The sequence below is a fragment of the Megalobrama amblycephala genome, linkage group LG2 (genome assembly GCF_018812025.1).
Source record: "Megalobrama amblycephala isolate DHTTF-2021 linkage group LG2, ASM1881202v1, whole genome shotgun sequence".
Taxonomy (NCBI): Eukaryota; Metazoa; Chordata; class Actinopteri; order Cypriniformes; family Xenocyprididae; genus Megalobrama; species Megalobrama amblycephala.
Genome location: NC_063045.1, coordinates 58,443,714 through 58,467,591, shown reverse-complemented (window position 1 = coordinate 58,467,591; position 23,878 = coordinate 58,443,714). Strand labels below are relative to the sequence as shown.

Below are 23,878 nucleotides of genomic sequence, written 5' to 3'. Positions count from 1 at the left end.
TCCAGTCTTCAGTGTCACATGATCCTTCAGAAATCATTCTAATATGCTGATTTGCTGCTCAAGAAACATTTCTGATTATTATTATCAATGTTGAAAACAGTTGTGCTGCTTCATATTTTTGTGGAAAGGTGATACATTTTTTTTCAGGATTCTTTGATGAATAGAAAGTTCAAAATAACAGCATTTATTTGAAATAGAATCCATTTGTAACATTATAAATGCATTTTCTGTCACTTTTCATGTGTCCTTGCTGAATAAAAGTATTGATTTCTTTCATAAAAATCTTACTGACCCCGAACTTTTTGAATATTTTTAGCCTTTGGATCATTCCGTGTCAAATCAACCAAATTTTCGGAAACTTCCTTGGCTTAAATTTTTTATTTTGTTCATATTTTTTCTAAAGAAAGACAAACATTAATAGTGAAGAAAGCAAATGCCGGGACGAGTATTTACTGAGATTTGGAGCCAAATTAGAGGGGTGTAAAAATGACTTTAGAAAGATGGCAGCAGCATTATTTTATTTTTAAACAGAGATTGGTAGGTCTATTAGTTAAATCTGTTTACTTTATCAATCTTTCTTGCGTTATATGCCAACAGTGACAGTTCAAAAATGGGAAAAAACACTTTTTTTTGCATGCCTGTAACTGAAGAAGTATTAAAAATATCTTAATATCCTTTTAGATTTTGAAACTTTCCTTTTGGTATCTTCAATTTAAAGGCCTTATATGGTTCAATCCCAGATATATGGGGATCCCAGTGTGGCTCCATGAGTAAATTTGTAAATTGTACACACATTCAGTTGTCAAAAACCAAACGTGGGTCACTTTTTAACATTATTTCTGAACATTATTTGTTCTTCAGACATTACTCTTTCAGTACAATAAGTATCAGCTGTATGCAAACAAGTCACCACCATGAAATGAAAATGGGAAAATTTTGACAATTTGCACATAGAGCCACATTTAGATCTACATATTTCTGGAAATAAACTGTATAGGGCCTTAAAAATGAACATGCCAAAAGAAAAGTTTAAGAACCAGAATCTAAAAGGGCATTGAGATATCTTTAATGCTTCCTGAGTTACAGACATGCCAACTTTGTGGGGATAAAAGTGCTTCTCCCCATTTTTGAACTGTCACTGTTGGTATATAATGCAATAAGAATTGCTAAAGACAACATCATTTACTAATAGATGTATGTGTAAAAATAAAATTATATTGCTGCCATCTTTCTAATGTCATTTTCTCCCCCCCTGTAATTTGTTTTAGGTGAAAATTGTCATTTTGACCCCCCTCTACAAAATAGTGGATTACACAGTAAATATTGATCTATTGCATTTAATATTTTGGCTTTCATCACTATTTATGTTTGTCTTTCTTCAGAAAAATATGAACAAAATTTGAGCCTGGCTGAGTTGCCACAGAATGACCCTAATATATGAGAAATAGAAATCTGTCTTCATTTAGATATTACATATTAGTGTTTCTGGGATTATGTGTGTTCTTGTTTCTGTGTGTACATGTACACGTGTGTGTGTTTGTGTGATGTAGTGCTTAGGTTTATGGGTGTTTCGGAGACAGGCACAGACAGACTCCAAACCTGAACTCTGAAATCCCTGACAGCCCAAAGATGTTTTATTGGCTGTGCCAACATCTCATTCAAGAAAGGAATTCACACAGATATTCTCTGCAGCCATTCATCTGAAAAATTATATGGCATTTTTCAATGTTTTTTTAAATTATTATTACAGTGGATATCAGGAATACCATGCTATCACCATGGTATTCAAAACAAACCTATGGAATTACTTATGATACTTTTTCCTTAGTGAATACAAGTGTGCCAGAGAGAACCTGATATTCTTTGTCCATTGCGTCCCATGAGCCTGTCATACCACATTCCACTGAGAAATCTCATCTCACAGGTAATTGGGTGAAATCAGTCATTAAAAACAATTAGTATCAAGGTGTTCGGTTGAAACACACTTAATCTCATAGGGGTTGCCTAAACATTGCTTTTAAGAATTAAAATCATCCTTCATAAACCTGATGAATGGGCACATATTTTAGATTCGTTAATTTGGATTAATTCAATTTAGATTCATTCAGGTGGACTGTTTTGTTTTGTCATTTCTGCGCTAAATAGAATTGGTCAATCAAACAGATAGTCCCGCCCCCAAACTGAAGCCAACATGTCGGGCTGCTCAAACAAACAGATCAATGTTTTGAAAGCGTCAGTGTTTCACTCATAAGGAAGTCAAACTACTAATGGATTATTGATAGTCAGAATCTTTGCATGCAAAACCCCACATAAACAGAATTGGATTGTCTGTAATTCACAATTTACAATTATGCATTTGACAGATTGCTTGTATTCAAAGCAACTTGCATTGCATTCAAGCTATACGTTGGATCAGTTCGTGCATTCCCTGGGAATTGAACCCATGACCTTTGGCATTGCTAGTGCAATGCTCTACTGTTAGAGCATCATGAATGCAATTCAGTTCTGCATATCTTTGTTTGTTTGTTTGTTAGATATTTTGTTGAGTTTATTTGTGATTTCAGCCACCAGTAAGAGTGTAGGTTTCTCAGTCCCGCTTTTTAAACATTTAAATCCACTTAATTTCTACAGAATTCTGCCAATTTGGTTCCAAATTGGTGCAGAAATGCGAAAACCATCTGCGGATTGGGTGTCAGCAGTGTTTGTGTGTCAGCTGAGGTCAGAGGATTTAACAGGCATTTGAAGGAGCGAGAAAAGAAATGGGAATAATCTCTGCTTTCTTTAGTCACAATGAGGGTCGTAATCTCTCCTGTCAAACGCAGAATCAACACTGATCACTACAGACACATTCCTTCAAAGTGAGCATACGGCATGATTCAGTGCAGAAACACCCTTAAATGAACCACCGTCAGCATTAAGAACGCTAATTATTTAGTTGATTGAGCTGATTGAGGTGCTCATCAAATTTACATCAATGCTCCGTTTGAGATTTGAATTCTAGAAGGCAGTCTAAAATAATAAGGTCGGTTTGTCATTCTTTTATGCTTTATTCAAACGTTTCATCTTTGATAAGAGTCTTTCCAGATCAACTGCTTGGCTGCGGGTTATTCTGAGCAGCGAATCGTGTCACACTGAAAACTACCTGCATCAGTCTTTAGTTTGGTAATGGCCCTGGTAAGTTTCTTCCGATGTCGAATTCAAGCATTCAACAAAGGCTTTCAGAAATGCTCATCCGTCATCAAGCTGAAATTTCCAGCGACAGTCTCAAGTGTATTTCAACAAGCCTCATGCATATGAATTATTACTGATGCTGGAGTCTAATTTTAAATCCGTCTGCCGTGCTAAAACTTTCCCAAAGCGCAGAGCTCCACAGAGATGTGGTTTCTGGGTTTTGGTTCCCAGAGAAACATTGAATATTCTATTTCTTGATCTGTAGACTAGAATACTAGAATCATAAACTCAAATCCAGTAGTTGGGAAATGTCATGTATTTCTTCTGTATTTCAGTATTAAAGAACTACGAAACTTACTTCTCTGTTTAATTTAGTACATTTAAGGCTTGTTCATACCAAGGACGATAACTATAATGATAACGATACAGATATAGTTCTAAAAATCATTTTGAATGTAAAAGAATATCAGTCCACACCACAACTACAATGATAACGGCACAGAGAATCAATATCATTGGAATCACTTTCAGAAGAATTTTTTCCTAGCTGATGAATGATAAAAACATTGACAGTCAATCAGAATCCATCCTGACTTTAAAGAGCTTGAGAATTTAAAGCAGCAGACGAAGGGGTGTCAATTGGGTATGGCACAGGGTGTGGCGGCTGTCATACCTTGGCTGCCTGGTCAGGTCAAGTGCAAAGTAATATATTTTTATTGCATGATTAATGGAGCTATATTACTACTTGTAACATATAATTTATAATTATTTAATAAAAGAGAAACGCAAGTAAATTCAAAGTGATCTGGGGTGCGTTTCCCAAAGCGAACTATGGTCGTAAGTTCCGTCGTTACCAATAGAGTTCAATGGGACTTACGACCATAGTTCACCAACGATGCTTTCGGGAACGCACCCCTGGTTGTTATATTCGTATCATGTAAGTTTAATTGTGCTTCAGATGTGTTGAGTATTGTAGCCAATCACAGCCATTTCTGTTGAAAATAACAACCAATCAGGGGTGTTTAAGTTACCGGTAGTGAGAATCCGCTCAGTTTCTCTCGAAACTGTGTCTATGTTAAACACGTTTACTAAGTTTTATACGTGCACAAATCCTCTCAGTATAACAAAGAAAGTGGAGACACAATTTAAATAAAAGATTTATTATGAAGTTTAGTCAGATTCATTGAGTTTTCGCACTCTGACTGACAGCTTCAGTGATTATAAATTAAGCGCTCTTTAGTCGCTGTCTGTGTATTTGTGTCACTGTCTGTGAAGAAAAGTTTTCGTTTTTAATGAGAACTTGACCTTTCCTATAAATATACACTTCATTGCAAAAAGTGATAGATAGATTTAGAAATAGATTTTTAATGTTATAATAGGGATTTGATAATCTCTAAAAATAAATTCAAAAACAAAATGTGTGAACAAATATATATCAAGGAGTGGAAAATGCTAATGAGCCAATAAGTGCTTCTCTGCCGCCATCTACTGGTTATAGTAGTAATTATATGTCTTTTTTAAAGATGTAATATAAGTCTAAGGTGTGCCCTGAATGTGTCTGTGAAGTTTCAGCTCAAAATACCCCATAGATTTTTTTAATTAAATTTTTTTAACTGCCTATTTTGGGGCATCATTAACTATGAGCCGATTTAGGCTGCGGCCCCTTTAAATGCTCGCGCTCCCCGCCCACGGAGCTTGCGCTTGCCTTAAACAGTGCATAAACAAAGGTCACGCAGCTAATATAACCCTCAAAATGGATCTTTACAAGATGTTCGTCATGCATGCTGCATGCATGCATCGATTCCTGTTAGTATTGTATTTATTTGGATGTTTACATTTGATTCTGAATGAAGTTTGAGGCTATGCTCTGTGGCTAAAGCTAACATTACACACTGTTGGAGAGATTTATAAAGAATGAAGTTGTGTTTATGAATTATACAGACTGCAAGTGTTTAAAAATGAAAATAGCGACGGCTCTTGTCTCTGTGAATACAGTAAGAAACGATGGTAACTTTAACCACATTTAACAGTACATTAGCAACATGCTAACGAAACATTTAGAAAGACAATTCACAAATATCACTAAAAATATCATGTAATCATGGATCATGTCAGTTATTATTGCTCCATCTGCCATTTTTCGCTGTTGTCCTTGCTTGCTTACCTAGTCTGATGATTCAGCTGTGCACAGATCCAGACGTTAATACTGGCTGCCCTTGTCTAATGCCTTGAACATGAGCTGGCATATGCAAATATTGGGGTCGTACATATTAATGATCCCGACTGTTACGTAACAGTCGGTTATGTTGAGATTCGCCTGTTCTTCGGAGGTCTTTTAAACAAATGAGATTTATATAAGAAGGAGGAAACAATGGAGTTTGAGACTCACTGTATGTCATTTCCATGTACTGAACTCTTGTTATACAACTGTGCCAAGGTAAATTAAATTTTCAATTCGATGGCACCTTTAAATTGTAAAATAAGTGTTTGTTTTTCGCCAAATGTTACTTTTTTTATATATCGTGAAACTTTTAGTTTTACAAATGGGGACAATCTTTGACAGATTAAAAATAACATTTAAATTGTATAATATTCAAATTTTTGAGCTTTGAAGTGCTGGAAAAGGCTGTGTGAAGTCCTTGAAAAGTCCTTCATTCTTAACAGTGGTCTATAGCTATCTAATTTGCTGGGTCATGATCAAAACTATATGCGATTCATCTTTATATGCACCGCACACACTTCGGAGTTCGTCATACCTTGGCTTTTGGTGAATTGACGCCACAAAAGAATTAACAGAACGATATTGTCCGCTGGTGTGGACGCTAATAATGTTATCATTATAGATATATTTATAGTTATCCTTCTTGGTGTGAACAGGCCTTTACGTTCTAAATAAAATGAAAGGCAGCAGCTAAGAGCATTTAATAAGGATTGTTTGAGTTCAGATTGAGATCTCTGACTTTAGTTTGCAAATTTTGGGATCTTGGCAAATGTGAGATTACTGTGGTGTTTTACTCAGCAGAAACATCTGAGAAGTACAAAACTCCTGCAGAAGTCTCCATTTAATCTCGCTGCTGTGTAGGACATGTAATCTCAGTTGTGATTTTGCTCTCCTGTCAGTTTCTTCCAAGTAAACACGTGTGTCGGTTTTATTTATTCACGTTTCCTGTTTGAGTTGCATTTAATTTTGCTTCATCTTTCAACTTTGGTTAATGTGTTTGGTTTGGAGCTCAAAGTGAGTGTTATCAGTGTTTGGTGTGTTTGTTTGTGTGCGAGTTCCTCAGCCTTTGATTGCAAAGGCTGGAATGTACTGTGTGTTTCCTCTAGTCATTGTGGGGGTTTTTGAATATGTTGAGAACATGATTTTGTTTTTGATGGTTCATTGAAGAACCTTTAACATCTATGGAACCTTTCCATTCCACAAAAGGTTCTTTATAGGGGAAAAAGGTGCTTTAGAATGTTTAGATTAAAATGTTCTTCACACTAAGGAAAAAATAGTTCTTTTCACTGAAAGGTTCTTTGGTGGAACCAAAAATGGCATCACTGCAAAACCCCCTTTTGGAACCATTAGTGTATATCAAAGTACCATTATATTACCTTCTATACCATGTTACGTCCTTTAGAGGATCCTGTTTTTTAACCTACTTATTGTTTGCATTCACAGAAGAATGTTAACCGCTTGTAAAATTGCTGGTTAACAATACAGCGTTTCCAGTGTGACTCAAGACCGAGCTTGTCAAAGAGCCGCCTCAGAGCCGGTGTTGTGTTGAAAGTGCAGGCGTACCCCAGTGCTGCTCCGTGTGTCGCATCTTTGTCTTTATTTTTGAGTAACTATGGAAACTGGGAGGGTCTGTGACACCACCGTACGGGGGGTTTCAGACATCTGGACCGTTTACAGCAAAAACCAGAAGAGAAGTGGCATTTCTGTTGTGTTTAATCATTGAAACACACTCACATCCCACTGAGATGATGACAGAGTTTTATATCTTTGTATCTCTTGTGACTTCTCAAAGCAGAGCTTTCAGTGAATCTCAATGGAATTAAATGAAATGTAGAACAAAATAATCTTTTAAGGTTTTTTTTGGTCATTCTCATTATCCTGGATCATTTTCAAGAGTTTAATAGTATTTTTTTATTATTATTAAGTTAATAATAAATTTAAGGAAGTACAACAAATACTTCCATTATATAGTTACTTTCACAATTAAAATAATTAATTTTTTCACATTGTCCATCAAAATTTTGGGCTTAATGTGTTTAATTGTCACGAAAATGGTTTAATTTTCTTTATACAAAATATAATTTCTTCTTTCTTTATTTTGAGTTTGAAGAGAGATTCTTTTTCAAATAATTTTCTCAAGATTCTTAATGAATTTTGGGCTTAATGTGTTTTGTGTAATGTGTAATTGTCATGAAAAGACTTTTTTTTTTATATAATTTTATTTATAACAGTTTTTATATAAACATAAAACAGATGAAAGTCTCAATGTATACAAAAATATACAATACACAAAAAAAAAACCTAAAAAAAAAAGAAACAAACAAAAGAGAACCCCCCACGAACAGGCACCAGATACAATGAAAAAAAACACCTAACATACGTAATCAAACATAAACAAAACATGAAGTGAAGAAATACATCAGTGAATTTATCCATTTACATGAATGCTCAGGCAAATTCAACTCTTAAAAAGATACCTAAGGAAGGTCCCAGATTATATCAAATTTTTTAGAAGCATCGATCCTGGAAAAGCGAATCTTTTCGAGCTTGAGGGCGGCAACCATCTCTGCCAACCATTTATGAAAACTGGGCGGTAAAGTGGACTTCCACTCCATCAAAATCACCCTTTTAGCTACCACCATACCGAACATAAGAGACAATTGCTGAGAATGTGTTAATGCTAGTGTAGGGTCAGAACACCCAAGCAAAGCTAATTCAAAGTCTGGACTGATATTTTCTCCAAAAACATTTGAATACCACCGAAAAATATTCTTCCAAAACTCAGAAATCTCAAGGCAAAACCAAAAAGTATGAGCATGCGTGCCATCTGAGCTCTTACATCTATCACATAATGGAGAAACTGAAGGGTACATTTTATTGAGTTTAGTTTTGGTCAAAAGACTTCATTTTTATGCAAAATAATTTTCTCAAGATTTTTTCGCAAAGAATTTTTCTCAAGATTCTTACTCAAATAATTTTGGGCTTAATGTGTTTAATTGTCATGAAAATGCTTCATTTTTATGCAAAACAGTTTCTTTTTTCTCTCGAGTTCTTTGCGAAAGAAATTTCCCAAGATTCTTTCACAAAGAAATTTTCTCAAGATTCTTTCGCAAAGAATTCCTAACATGTTTAATTGTCATGGAAAAAGTCTCAATTTTATTTATGCAAAAATATTTTTAAAAAGGCTTTATTTTCTTTAAGCAAATAATATAATTTCTTTATCTTGAGTTTGAAGAGAAAGATTTTTTTTCTCAAAATATTATCTCATGGTTCTTCCTCCAAGAATTTTGGGCTTGACATGTGTTTAATTGTCATGAAAAAAGGCTTCATATTTTTATGCAAAATATGATTTCTTTTTTCTTTCTCTTGAGTTTGGGGTGAAATGTGACCTGGACATGCTCCTGACAGGTTTCGTCAGATTCATCCATTTAGGCTCTTTCTGGTCCCTGGAGGAGTGAAGGAACATCTGCTGATGGGGATATCGGCACCACACACACACACACACACACACACACACACACTGAGTCACTGCCACACCCATACAGCCGGCAGCAGCAGATGGTCAGGTCTCGTTAATGTAGTGACCCCGTTACTATGGGGACAGCAGGGCATGTCAGAGGGAGTTAATTGTTTCAAAGAATGCCTTAAATGATCAAACCTTCAGAATCTCTCACGCTGCCATTATCAGTCACATACGAGGATGGGTCTGAAGAAACCTGTCAAGAACTTGTCCGGGTCATATTTCACCCCCAAATCACATGAAAGAAAGAAAAAGAATTGCATTTGCAAAATGAAATGTAAACAAAACTGGATGATGCTGGGAGAGTATTTGAAAAAGTGCAAACGTTTTTTGTGCACATTGTGCATGTTTTCCAGGTTGTGTGTTTGTAGGTGGACTTGAGTCGGATTGTGTTAATGAGGTAATCTTCTTTGTGTGCTTTTGGACATAATACCACAATCAGGCTTTCATTTGATTAGCTTGTGTTATCAGACACACGACGCCTGCTGCGCTTCACTTTCTGCTTTCAGTAAACAAACCTTTACAATCTCAGTCTCATTCTTCATTAGCTCATCTGTCTTCCTGACAGTCTGAAATTGATGCAAAAGGCCGTTTACCACCACAGATTCATCTTAATTTATTAGATCTATGCTTGTGCTCTTTTTATTTACTTCCAAATCTGGAATTATGAACAAAGACTGTGTTCAGAAAGAATGCCATACTAACACATTAATCATACTACTATTGCAAAATGCAGTATGTATAATTTTACTATATGTATATGTATATAGTGTGTGTTACCAATTTCTCTGTGTGTTAGGATTTAAAATGCATTACACGGCTTTAACTTTTTCCAAATGCCACTCAATATAGGGCTGTTATAAGGGTACATTTGATAATGCATATGAACACTAATCTGTTGTGGGTTTATCAACATTACTATCTGATGAAAATAAAAAGACGTGGGCATTATATATAATGTGGCGGCTTAAGTTTCTCTCCCAGCACAGAAAAGCTTTGCCCTTCTATTGTATCATTTTTATCTACAGTAAGTGGGAAAGTTGCCGATGCCAAGCAGCATTTCTCAACACAAGGAAATACATTTCCTATCTATTCATTTCACTCTTCCCTGTTATTTTAACATTCCCACCCTGACCAGCACTAATGTCTTATCGGGAAGAGTGATATGGCAGGAATGTGGAAGGCATGTTTTAGGAGGATCTTTCCTGGCCGCGTTCGTGCCGGGACCCTTTGGACTCAGCAGCGAGTTTGCGGTTTGTCATATTCACCTCTCCTCCCGTTGGGCTTTTGGGATTTGAATTACGACACTGACATCAGAGGTCACACACAATGGGGGGTTTTTCCCTGGTAAGGCCGTACCTGTGTTCCCTCTGCGAGTTCAGCTTTGATAGATATTTCGCCACCGGGTACCGGCAGTGTGGGAACGTGAGCTCCTTAAACATACATCATCTGTGAGCAGTGATCTCTTCTGTTCAGTCGGCATAGTAAAAAAAAAAACTATTTATAGAAAAATAAATGCAGAGTTTACTGTTGTTTTCATACCATGGTCAGTTTTTGCAACTGTAAAGTTGACTTTTAGGGGGCATTTACACAACACCGTTTTTAACTAACTTTTTATGCGTTTTGGCTGTTCATTTACACGACAGTGGCGTTTTGGTGGCCTGAAAGCACAATCTTTTGAAAACGATACCGTTATTATCTCCTTGTAATCCACAAAAACGTACGTTTGTGAAAATGGTGACGTCATGCGCATGTGTATTACGTGTTTCGTCTATAGGTGCATAGTGTTTCTTTACAAAGTGACATCGCCATCTATTGTCCTGGCAACATAATACAGTGTTTTTATACGATTTTGTGGATCTGTGTGAATGAGGATTGTTTTGACAACATCGTCTGTACACGAAAAACACAAAGAAAAATCATTTCCATTTTTAGTACATTGTTGTTGCGTAAACACATCCTGAGTGATACACAGAAATTTCGGCAACCGAAAATATTTGGTCAAAAATGCATTTTCGTTTTTCAACTGAGGGCCGAAATCATTGACTAAAATAATGACGTTTAATTTAGAGCCTGACCGATAGGGGTTTTGGGGGGCTGATGCCAATATTCGGGAGTCAAAAAAAGTCTGATATCGATATATTGGCCGATATTCTTTATGTGTATAGGCGCGTAGTGTTTCTTTACAAAGTGACATCGCCACCTACTGGCCTGGCAGCATAATACAGTGTTTTAGTCATTTTCGCGGATCCGTGTGAACGGGGATCGCTTTGACAATGTTGTTTTCTGTACACGGAAAACACAAAGGAAAAACGTTTCCATTTTTAGTACATGGTTGTTGCGGAAACCCGTGCACCCTGAGTGATGCACAGAAATTTCAGCAACCGAAAATATTTGGTCAAAAATGCATTTTCTATTTCAACTGTATCAGTTTTGTAGGGCCAAAATCAATCACCAAAATAATGACATTTAATTAGCACTGCTCCGATGGTGTGTTTTGACTGTGTCAGTACATAAACATGACAGCTCAATCTCAAACAATCTTCATTTTGATGAACCAAGATCTTTTAGTCTACACTCTTTTCAGTTGATGCATGAACAAAACTTCACTAAACATTATTTGTCGCTCACATCCCATCTAATAATGGGACAGTAAATCATTGAATCGCGAATCGAGAAATGATTCTGAATCGATTCTGAGATTTTCTGAATACATCACAATTCTCTCTCGAATCGATTCCGAGCTTAGTTTTTAACAGCAGATGGCACTGCGTGCTTTAAAAACAGTCGTACTCTGCTTGCTTCCAATTCCTTACTCACACCACTTGAACCTTCTATAAAATAATAATTCATAAAGTTTGAAAAGGTTAAAGGTGCCCTACAATCAAAAATTGAATTTACATTGAATTTACAAAAATTGAGTTCAGTACATGGAAATGACATACAGTGAGTCTCAAACTCCATTGTTTCCTCCTTCTTATATAAATCTCATTTGTTTAAAAGACCTCCGGAAAACAGGCGAATCTCAACATAACACCGACTGTTACGTAACAGTCGGGATCATTAATATGTATGACCCCAATATTTGCATATGCCAGCCCATGTTCAAGGCATTACACAAGGGCAGCCAGTATTAACGTCTGGATCTGTGCACAGCTGAATCATCAGACTAGGTAAGCAAGCAAGAACAATAGCGAAAAATGGCAGATGGAGCAATAATAACTGACATGATCCATGATAACATGATATTTTTAGTGATATTTGTAAATTGTATTTCTAAATGTTTCGTTAGCATGTTGCTAATGTACTGTTAAATGTGGTTACCATCGTTTCTTACTGTATTCACGGAGACAAGAGCCGTCGCTATTTTCATTTTTAAACACTTGCAGTCTGTATAATGCATAAACACAACTTCATTCTTTATAAATCTCTCCAACAGTGTAACATTAGCCCGTTAGCCACAGAGCACAGACTCAAACTCAGAAAACAAATGTAAACATCCAAATAAATACTATACTCACATGATCCGACGCATGCATGCAATATGCATGACGAACATCTTGTAAAGATCCATTTGAGGGTTATATTAGCTGTGTGAACTTTGTTTATGCACTGTATAACTGCACTTATAGTCGAGAGCTCGGAAGGGCAGGGAGCGAGAGATTTAAAGGGGCCGCAGCCTGAATCGGCGCATAGTTAATGATGCCCCAAAATAAGCAGTTAAAAAAATTTATTAAAACAAATCTATGGGGTATTTTGAGCTGAAACTTCACAGACACATTCAGGGGACACCTTAGACTTATATTACATCTTTTGAAAAGACATTCTACGGCACCTTTAAAGTGAATTACAAGGGTGTTTGCAGTGGGCTGTTTACATTAATCTCATAATTGTCATAAAAGCCTTCATCCAAGTACACATCCGAATGCACAAGCGCTCTTCTTCGTGAGCATTTGAGTGTGTGGATAAAAACTAGGCTAGAGCACCATCTGCTGTTAAATCTCAGAATTTAACAGCGATGCATTCGGAACATCTCAGAATCGATCCATGAATCGAGATGAATCGATTTATTGTCCCTGCCCTATTTGATTTGTTACTTTTCACATGAAACAAAGTCTGGGCTTTAAATTTATGTCACTTTTTTATGTCAGGTTTTGACTCTCTTTAATGTGGCGTGACTTCTCAGTTCAAGCAGCACATGAACGGATCATCTCTTCCTCTTTACTACTAGTTATAGCATGAACTAAACATAAATGAACATCAGAAGGTATGTTAAAAGAAATGAAATGCATCATATCTCATGTAATCATTCAATCAGTGTTTGAACTGCGGAGAGATAAAACTGAAAATAAATTAAATCTAAATAAAAACTAAAACTTTCTCCATTTAATCTCATCTCTGTCTAGGAGATGTTAAAGAGATCTTGTGTGTGATATTTCAGTCCTGTGGGTTTGCTGTTGTATATAGTGTTTCAGATGTGAAGTTCATTGTGTTTCACCCTGCAGCCTGTAATAGGAGCGATCATGACATATGTCTGTGTGGAGCTGCAAAACACTGAATATGCGCCAAATCCTTTGTGTGTTTTATACGTGTGTGTGTTCTTACAGCATACACAAACACACACACACTCCCAGCATGGAGAAACTCCTGCAGGTTTCCTCTCACTCACCTTGTGTCATATGAGCTGACGTGTGTCATTCGTGTGAGCTGCAGTTGCACAACTATCAGCAGAGATGTCACATAAACACTGAAGATTTATTACCATAGTAAAGCTTTTATTGGTGGTAACGTACTTGTTGCATGAATTTACTAGAACAGGGCCGAACTGGTTTAGGTTTTTTTGGAATTATGGCAGGTACAATTTAAATGTTTTAAATCTGCCTCTAATTAAATTTTTCTGTAATTCGTGGTGAGAGATTGCTCAAAACTGCGCATGCGTGTGCGTACGAGTCAAATGAAGTTTACTTTGCAAGGCTGTGCATTCAACTGTGCATGTACACTAGCCTACGCGTAAAAAAATGAAGTTGGCTTTAGAGCTAAAATATTCAAAAACAAGGGGTAGATGATCAGACAGAGTGTCATGTAATAGCAGGTTTAGTCATTGTTTTTCCTTTTTACCTCTATTTACCTTAGTCATGCTCAACTTTATTGGCATTAGTGGTGTGTGTTTTTATGCTTTAACTGGTGTGTGCACGGGTCATTTATCATATGTGTGGTTTGTGGTTGAAAGTAACCTGTCAAGCGCTGTATTAAATCAGAGAACAAAGCCACAAACCCGCCTCTCACTGTCAGCAGATCCTCAGGAGAGATGCAGTCCAGCCCAGCCGAGCTCGTAACTTTGATGTTGCTTGCATTATTATGAAAACAGTATGTTCATGATGACATTTCTAATGCATTTCTAATTTCTCCACAGAAAACAACCAAAGGTTCTGTAGTGCTGGATTATGCGTTCAATCACGTGAACCTCGCCGAAACTGAGTATTTTGGGCTTCGCTATTGCGACCACAGTCATCAAACGGTGAGTGCTTGAAGATTATCAACTCTTAAAGAAACAGATCATCCCAAAAATTAAGATTCTGGTATCATTTACTCTCATTTACCCTCATGTCATGTACCAAAAATGTATGATTGAACATAAAAACTCCAAAAAAAGGATAAGGATTGTCCACCCATAAATGCAAATTCTGTCATCATTTACTCACCCTCATGTCGTTTAAAATCTGTATGACTTCTTTTCTGCAGAACACAAAAGAATATATTTTAAAGAATGTTGGTAACCAAACGTTTTGGTTTCCATTGACTTCCACTCAATTTTTTTATCCAAAATAAAGGCTCTTTTTTTTGGCATCTATGGTTCCGAGAAGATTGAACAAAAGGTTCTTTATAGTGGAAAAAAGGTTCTTCAGATTATTAAAATGTTCTTTGCACTAAGAAAAAATGGTTCTCACTTAAAGGAATAGTTCACCCAAAAATTTAAATGATCCCATGATTTACTCACCCTCAAGCCATCCTAGGTGTATATGACTATCTTCTTTCAGATGAATAAAATCTGAGATATATTTAAAAATATCCAGCTCTTCCCAGCTTTATAATGGCAGTGAAGGGGGGGCCAGATTTTGAACCAAAAAAGTGCATCCATCCATCCGTCCATCAACAAAGTACTCCACTCGGCTCCGGGGGTTAATAAAGGCTTTCTGAAGCGAAGCGATTGGGTTTTTGCAAAAAGAAAAGTATTAAACTTGAGTTTCCTATAATAACTAGCTTCCGGCAAATGGCCGTACAGATCGATTTGCGGCGGAAGAATGACCTCTGACCCGACGCGTGACGTAATGACGAATGCGGAATCACAGAGGATAGAAAAAAACAAAACACTGGTCACGAATTACAAGTCTAAAACTAGAAATTTTAACAAGAAATATCAGAGGATTTTGAAATAAGAGAAGAGGAGCTTGAGTTTGTTGCACATCCCTATTTGTTTGAACCGCGAGAGGCGTCTAAGCTAACGATACTCCTACGTTTTATTTTTAAGAGTGTATACGGGAAATCAACAAAAAAGTCTGTTTGTTTACCAACATTCTTCAAAATATCTTCTTTTGGGCACTGTTCCTTTAAGAAAGTTTGTTAAACCATTAACTGGTCATGAGGTCCTAAGGGTCACATCTGAGGTCAAGCTGGTAAGGTTTACCCAGGGGCCAAATTTTGGGTAAGGCAAAGTGCAGTGTTGTGTCAGAAAGGTGTTTCCCACAGTGCCTTCCGGGCCCTGTCCCATGAACCTGGATTTATTACTGAGCATGAGGTGGGCGAGAGGCACGCCGTAACTTACATTTACACTTGCACAAATCTATCAACTCTATGAACGGTTATTACGGTAAAAAGAGACAGGAGATAAAAATCCCTATTCAAAACAGTGTAATTTACGTGGTAGTGTGGTGGTTTCTGCTCTGTGGGTGTGGGTTACATGCGCTCTTGACTCATAGATGCCTCATCTAATTGTAAGGCACTGAGAATTCCTTTGGCACACATTTTGTTGGGACATTTTTAACATGCTGTTAGACATGCAAAATAAAACATCTGTCCTCATTTATAGGAGGAAAAGCCTCTTATTTTGAACATTTCTGTTGCATCTTCTGCTCTGTTGATATGTAGTTGGGGTCATTGTTAACATTCCTTCAATGTAAGTTTGTGGGATATGTTTTCACTGGTTTTATCATCGACCAAGTGAATATTGTAAGTCTGATGATCACTTAGTAGTAAAAAAGTAAAGGTTTGTTCAAATCATCAGCCCTGAATGTTGTAAAGCATCCTCCTTGTTCTTGTAAATTGTTGTGTTTTTGAGCTCTTCAGTTCGCTGAAACACACCAGCTGCTCTAATGTGATATTAGATGAGTTTTAGTGACTCAATTAATGTATTCTAATTTAATAACGTGCAGCACTAATCCTCTTTCCGTCTGCACACACACCTCGTTTCCTGTTGTTTGCACACATGTTTGTTTGCATTGTCTCTCTATGCAAATGCGGTTCAGAGGGAGTTTATTGTGTTTGTTGGGAAGTGAAGCTTCCCGTGCTCATATAAAGTATTTCATGCATGCATTTGCACATCCATTAAATGGCGTATAAATTTTGTCTTCAAGGCAATGCCAGATACAATCCCCTTATGACTTCACTGAAATATCACCTGACAAGAGTCTAAAATATTAAGAAGATCTTCAGGCTGTGTTTATGCATGGTAATCTCTGAGATCTGTTCATTATAGAGCCTGTGAGATGTTAATTAGCTGAACCGCCTCACAGATTGAGTAAATCACTTTTAATGCCCTCATAGTTGATGTTTTGTTTGCTAATGGAAGCATCAATTTTAATATTGCTCATAATTAGTGTTGAAGTTCAGTTTGTGCATTGTCCTGCAGCATTTGAATTACTCAAATCGTGTGTGTTGTTGAAGAGAGGTGTGCTGTTACTTTAGCGATCGGATGCACTATTTTCACCTACTGGACCATAAAACAGGTGAAAAAATCCCACAGATTGTATTGCCTTTTGAGTTGGTGTGTTTTTAGGTCTCTGTCTTATCTCTTTGGACATAACATGACACTTCCACACAAGAGCTGAAGATTCAGTCAATGCTTCCATGATTGCACTTCGATGCATTTACTTTATCTTTGTTATAATTACAATGTTATCTCATATTTTGCTCTTAATAGCCTATTTATAAATGCATTCTATCTCTATAACCAGAACCATTGTTACAATCATGACTGAAAACAAAAACGGCGTTCAATCTTCATCCCTCAGTTCCTAATTGAAATGACACTAAAACCACCAGTAGGTGGCGACAAATCATTGTCTTAACGAGCTAGTCATTGAATCATTCAGTCAAACGATTTGTTTAAAATGGCTGATTAATTCAGGGACAAAGCAGAAGTGAGTGAGCCGTCAGGTCAATTATTAAACGATTCATTCAAAAATGCGAATTCATTCAGTAATGAAACTGAAAGTGTGTCGCTCCGAGATGCGCAGTGGCTCTACAGTTTGGAACAATTTTTGTTGGCAAAATAGAGAGAGAGAAAATTGACAATATTGTGTCTAGGGCTCCCCTCAACCAGTATTTTTCTGGTCGACTAGTAATCGTTCATTTTAAGCGATTAGTCGACTAATCGCATGTTTATTAACTCCCTCGGGTCGGCGGTCACACTGGCGATACCACCTCGGTTTTTTTCTTACCAGTGTGAAAGAGACTCAAAATACTACTGTTAATGTTGCACATACAATTAAGAGCTATACACCATTTTAATCTGTGGAATATCTTCTTTTATTTGTGTACACTCAGAGTAAAAACAAAATGTTGTGCTTTTTGTAAAATAAAGAAAACCAACATGATGCGTGATCTCCCTCTGAACGAAGTCCAATCTGATAGTTCTCAGAAAATGAGCTGTAACTTAGTGAATACTAATCACAAAAAAATTAGACTTATGTCTAAAGAAACGTTGAAATGTCAGGTTTTAAATCGTGTAAGTCAAAATTCTGTGTTTATGTAATCTGTATGAAAAGAGACACATGTCAGACGTCCGTGATTCAGCTCATTATCCGCTAATGCGGCCACGCCCACGGAGCGAGCGCTATTCAGACGCAAATTCTGAGGCAACACATGTATACATTGTCTCAATCGTGTATTTATTGTCTTGAAAAGTGTTTATTTGTATGTTATAGTGATCTCTGGGAGCCTCTGTTAGTTCCTGGAATGTCCTGTTCTTCTCTAGATTAATTTGTGGACTAAATGTGCACAGAGCACCCTCCGGCTGCAAGTATGAATTGAAAACACAGTATCCAGCGCTCATAGTGATTACAATAAATATGAAATAAATATTACTCCTCTGTATAGAAAATTGACATAAACATATGAGAATCCATCAATATTTCTCCAAATGTGCATGCTTTTAATCTAAAAGGCTATATGAAATGCCATCGAGGTAACATAATTGTTCAGACACTTTGCATCACAGAAATACATTATATTTTAAAGTATATAATAGAATACCATTATTTTAAATTGTAATAATATTTCACAGTATTGCTGTTTTTTCTGTATGTTTGATATACACCATGATGAGCTTGAGACATGATCAACAGAAGGTTTTTTCACAGCCTACCTGTCTGAAAGAGCTCATTGATATGCAAGTCATTAAAGATCATTATGCAAATCTTTTGTCTTCTCAGGTGTGAATCACCTTATTATTCATGAAGATTCACGAGATTCACAAGATTCATCTAGTCTACAACCTCCAATACACAGAAGTCTTGTGAACACAGATTTAATATATATTTTTTGGCTTTATTTCAGTGACTTAAGTTTTTTGTTTTTTCAATAACCACGCATAAACGTTATTCCTTCAAAAACACAAACATGTACATACATGTTCCTCACATATTATTGTAGCCTAGTTTGTGCTGAATACAGTGTAATGACACTTTTTTCCATTAAGATGTTTATGAACAACTGAAAAAAGCACAAATGTCAGGGCATGTCAAAACTTCTCCAGGGCCCTGAAAAAAGAGGGTTAATAAACTATATAAATCATAATAAAAGACCTTTAATGCCTGCATAGCCTAATCAGCGTTCAAGCTCACGCATAAAGCCTGTTGCAGCGCACCGGCAGAAGTGATGATAATGACTGCATTGGGGGAAAAAAGCATGGAGGCTGTTTTAACATTTTAATAATTGATAAACTAGTGTTTTCTGTATTTTCGGCTGCAGTGATGAAGTTGACAATGCTGACTCGTCATCACAGTAGTTGACGCACCTATATGCACGTTTCATACGGATTACATAACCCGAGAATATTTGTTTTCCATTTGAAATGGTCCATTTAAGAGTAGACATTTCGCTTTATATAGATTTATTTGTCATGTCTGTGAGGCAAGTTTACATGGAGTTTCGGTTCTTTTTGTTATCGCGCTCAAGTTCACAGAGATTGTTGTTATTGTGAGTGCACACAAATAAAAGTAGACTCTTCACAGATTCAAAAGATGTATTACTCTTATCTGTATGACCAAAAATGACGAGTATTTTAAGTGCGAGTGATCGCATCGACGCCTCCATGTTAGCTGTCATGCATTAAGCACACTACTATTCAGCTTTCACACAAACACTTGAATAGCCCACATTTTTCTTGGTTAACGTTAAAGCGAGCAGCCATGTTAAGTTGCTACTACTTGCATGTTTGAGATGATAAGCCATATTTGAGGTCGATGAATGATAGGCGAGCGTTTGGATGTCCTGCCCGATGTACTGTAATTACCACGTAGACCAGCTGTTAACGATCTGTCCCTCACGGACTGCGTGACTTTGCCACTTCCTGTGGATTTTTTTCCCCCTGCGACTAAGTGACTAAAAAAATTTTGGTCGACTAAGCCTCTTCTCGTCGACTATTAGGGGGCAGCCCTAATTGTGTCTAAAATGTATGTCACCCAACAGCCTATTAACTTATTGTTTATTGAATTGTATAAAATCAATATCACATTTGTAAACGTGCTGATATTCGGGAAAACAGCACTTTTGCTCGTATGATATTGCTTATAAATATCAAAAACAAGAACTTATACTGAGACTTTTTTTTTTTTTTTGCAACATATCTTGCTTTTTGGAAGTGTTTTTATTCATTTTGGTGGCGTTTTTGCCCCAAGCCCCGTTAATTTCTTGGCATAGCAAAGGCTGCTACTGGCCACAGACACTCTTTCAGCTCTAGACGACACGCTCTGACGTGCTCAAACTTCATGTTTTATTGATGGAGGCCACAGTGACTCTTGCACACATTTTTAATGAGCCTGTTTCAGAGGCCGGTTTTAATAGGCCTCATATTATGCCAGCACTTGCATGACTGAACATCTCAGCAGCTCAAAGCTTTTGGGAGGAACTAAAGTAAAGCTTCAGTAGTACTCACTAATTAAAGTCTGATGCTTCAGTTACAAGATGTTTATTGTGTTTTGATCTTGTATCTGATCAAATCTCTTCTCTTGTATTTACAGTTTTGGCTTGATTCCTCAAAAACACTTGCTGAACATAAAGATTTGATAACAAGTAAGTATGCATTGGTTTTCTAATAAAAATACACCGCTTCGTCTTCAGAAATCTTCAGAGATGGTCTTTAATTCTTTGTGCATCATGGGACGAAACACATTGACCTTATGATTACCCCCCCATTTTCAGTGGAGATTAAAAATGGATCAGCGCAGCATGAGACAGAGCTGTAATGATTCTTTAAAGGCCTCCTGATAAAACTCATACGGCATTTCAAATGATAATTTGGAAGTAATTATGCAGTTAAACCCATCCAAATAAGTAGTAATGAATAAAGTTATGTTTGTGTGTTTAGTTGCACAGCAAGTTGAGTATTTGCATATCTACTGATGTGAATGTAGGGCAAAATTTACAACGCATTTGTTTAATTCAGTAATTCACTCCTCTGGGAAATTAATGCATTATATATCAGTGTTGCTGCTTTTTAATCTAGTGTACAACCTAGATATATTGCTAACCCTATTGTTTTAAAGGGGTCCTATTATGCTTTTTAACATTTTCAAATTTCTTTAGTGTGTAATGTTGCTGTTTGAGCGTGAGAAAGGTCTGCAAAGTTATAAATTCCCTCCAGCGGGAGTTATTCTCTATATCAGTGTCACTGTTTCTGAACTCCCTGAAACGCCTCCATTGTAGTCTTGAGTTTTCTTCCAGGAATGAACACGTCACAATATTCCTCATTTAAATAACCAAGGCATGTGCGAAATAAAGGGGCGGGGCCAGATCAGTTAGTAGTGTGTTGAAACTGGCGGATTATGGTAAGGGGCGGAACATTTCCCAAACACGCTCAAAGCGCTTGACCAATCACAACACACTGCTCCAGCTGACCAATCAGAGCACATTGTGCTTTTCAGAAGGAGGGGCTTCATAGAGACAGGAACTAAACAGAGCGTTACTGACAGACTGGGAAGAGAGGAGCTGCAACAAATCTCAAATATGGGGAAAATAATGTGTTTTTTGAACATTCAAGCATGAAAACCTGTTCTAGTAGGTCAAGACAAAATTAAGACTTTGAAAAAGGGCAAAACAGGTTCTCTTTAACCCTCCCATAACATACCCAAAATAATCCTGACTAGCTGCTTCAGGTTTGGTTGTTAACAGTTTTGCAGGAATGTAAAACTGGTCACTTTAAATTACACTGTATTTTTGCCTGGATGTAGAGAGTGATACTAATATACTACATGTAATTGTTTTGTGAAACTGCTTAAAATTACCTATAATTATTGTTTTTTCTTTGATAATGAATTATTGGGATATGTAATCTGTGTAGCACTAAAATAATAAATCCTGATCCATGTTTCTGATTTCATCATCTCTTGGTATCTGTTTGTGGCACATTATGCTAAGTAGCCACGCCCACTGTGGAATCTCATTGGTCAAACATCCTGCTCTACTTTAAACATCAAATATGTTCTGATCGGCTGTGATTGTGTCATATTGTGCATCATTTTTGCTTTAATTGAGGACAGACAGATCACTTTGAAATCACATTGAAAATGTCGCATTGCTACTGGTTAGGACTGGTTTGGTTAGGGTTTATTTAGTGTTTAGTGTTGATCGGTTGTTTTCTTCTTTCCAGCTGGACCTCCGTACACGCTCTACTTTGGGGTGAAGTTTTATGCTGAAGATCCTTGTAAACTGAAAGAGGAAATTACAAGGTGCGTGTTTTGTAATAAATCAGCATAGTTTAGGAATTAGGGATACAGTCATTCAGTCATTTCAGTAATATGGTGCTATATGGTTTTGGTTTTGTTTGACTGCAGTGCAGTCTTATACTCTTATACTGTCCGTCTTTCTGTCTTCTCTCAGGTATCAGTTCTTTCTGCAGGTGAAGCAGGATGTTCTGCAGGGGAGACTTCCCTGTCCCTTTAATATCAGCACCCAACTGGGAGCTCTTGCTATTCAATGTATGTACAAATTCACAAAATGTGTCCTTATTTCCTACAGTAAATGTCACTTCAGTGAATTATAGGCTTTCCAGCTTTTTTTAAAATATACTTTGTGACTCATATTTGTATATAACATCGAGTAAAGCGAGTAAAACGAGTAAAATGTTACGTTTTGTGATTTTTGTTATCTTATACATAATAAAATTATGTATGTATGTGTACATTTTTATAATTGTATTTATTTTTAATTTAATTTATTTTTATAATTTATTTTTTAATTTTTTTTATTTCATCATTTCATTTTATTTATTATCATTTTATTTCTTTATTTCATCATTTCATTTTATTTTTATTATAATTTTATTTATTTCATCATTTCATTTGATTCCTGTATTTATTTATTATATATTATTTATATACTAATTTATTTATTTATTATAATTGTATTTATTTATTTCAACATTTCATTTTATTTTTATTATAATTTTATTTCTTAATGTAATCATTTCATTTAATATTTTATTGATTATCATTTTATTTCATAATTTCACTTTATTTATTTAATTTCATTTTATTTATTTAGTATTGTATTTATTTCAACGTTTTATTTATTTATTTATTTATTTATTATAATTTTATTTCATTTGATTAATTTATTTCATCATTTCATTTTATTTATTCCACAGTTTAAGTTTTTTAGTTATTATTTTAGTATAATTTTTTTACTTATTATTTTAGTATTTATTTCAACATTTTATTTTATTTATTTATTATCATTTTATTTATTTTGTCATTTGATTTTAGTAATTTAATATTATTTTATTTATTTCATAATTTCATTTTATTTATTGTAATTTTATTTATTTCATCATTTGATTTTATTTATTTATTAAATTTGTTTGTTTTGTTTTTTTCCAAATTTCATTTTGTTTATTTATTATAATTTTATTTTTCATAATTTCACTTTATTTATTTAATTTCATTTTTTTTATTTAGTATTGTATTTATTTCAACATTTTATTTTATTTATTATAATTTTATTTATTTCATCATTTGATTTTAGTAATTTAATATTATTTTATTTATTTCATAATTTAATTTTATTTATTATAATTTTATTTATTTCATCATTTGATTTTTTTATTTATTAAATTTGTTTGTTTTTGTTTTTTTTTTTTTCCAAATTTCATTTTGTTTATTTATTATAATTTTATTTTTCATAATTTCACTTTATTTATTTAATTTCATTTTTTTATTTAGTATTGTATTTATTTCAACATTTTATTTTATTTATTTATTATAATTTTATTTATTTCATCATTTGATTTTAGTAATTTAATATTATTTTATTTATTTCATCATTTCATTTTATTTATTATAATTTATATTTATTTCATCATTTGATTTTATTTATTTATTAAAAATGTTTTTTTTTTTTTTTTTTCCTTTTCAAAATTTCATTTTGTTTAATTATTATAATTTTATTTATTTATTTATTTATTTATTATA

At 35.3% G+C, this 23,878-nt stretch overlaps 1 protein-coding gene across 1 annotated transcript in view; it reads left to right on the top strand.

Annotated features, from left to right (window-relative positions):
• Positions 1-23,878, top strand: part of epb41l4a (erythrocyte membrane protein band 4.1 like 4A) — a 56,292-nt gene that overhangs the window by 5,581 nt on the left and 26,833 nt on the right. The window contains 4 exon segments of the mRNA XM_048181239.1: positions 14,326-14,430; positions 20,432-20,483; positions 22,060-22,138; positions 22,290-22,387. Of these exon segments, the coding sequence (XP_048037196.1) occupies positions 14,326-14,430; positions 20,432-20,483; positions 22,060-22,138; positions 22,290-22,387 (334 nt within the window).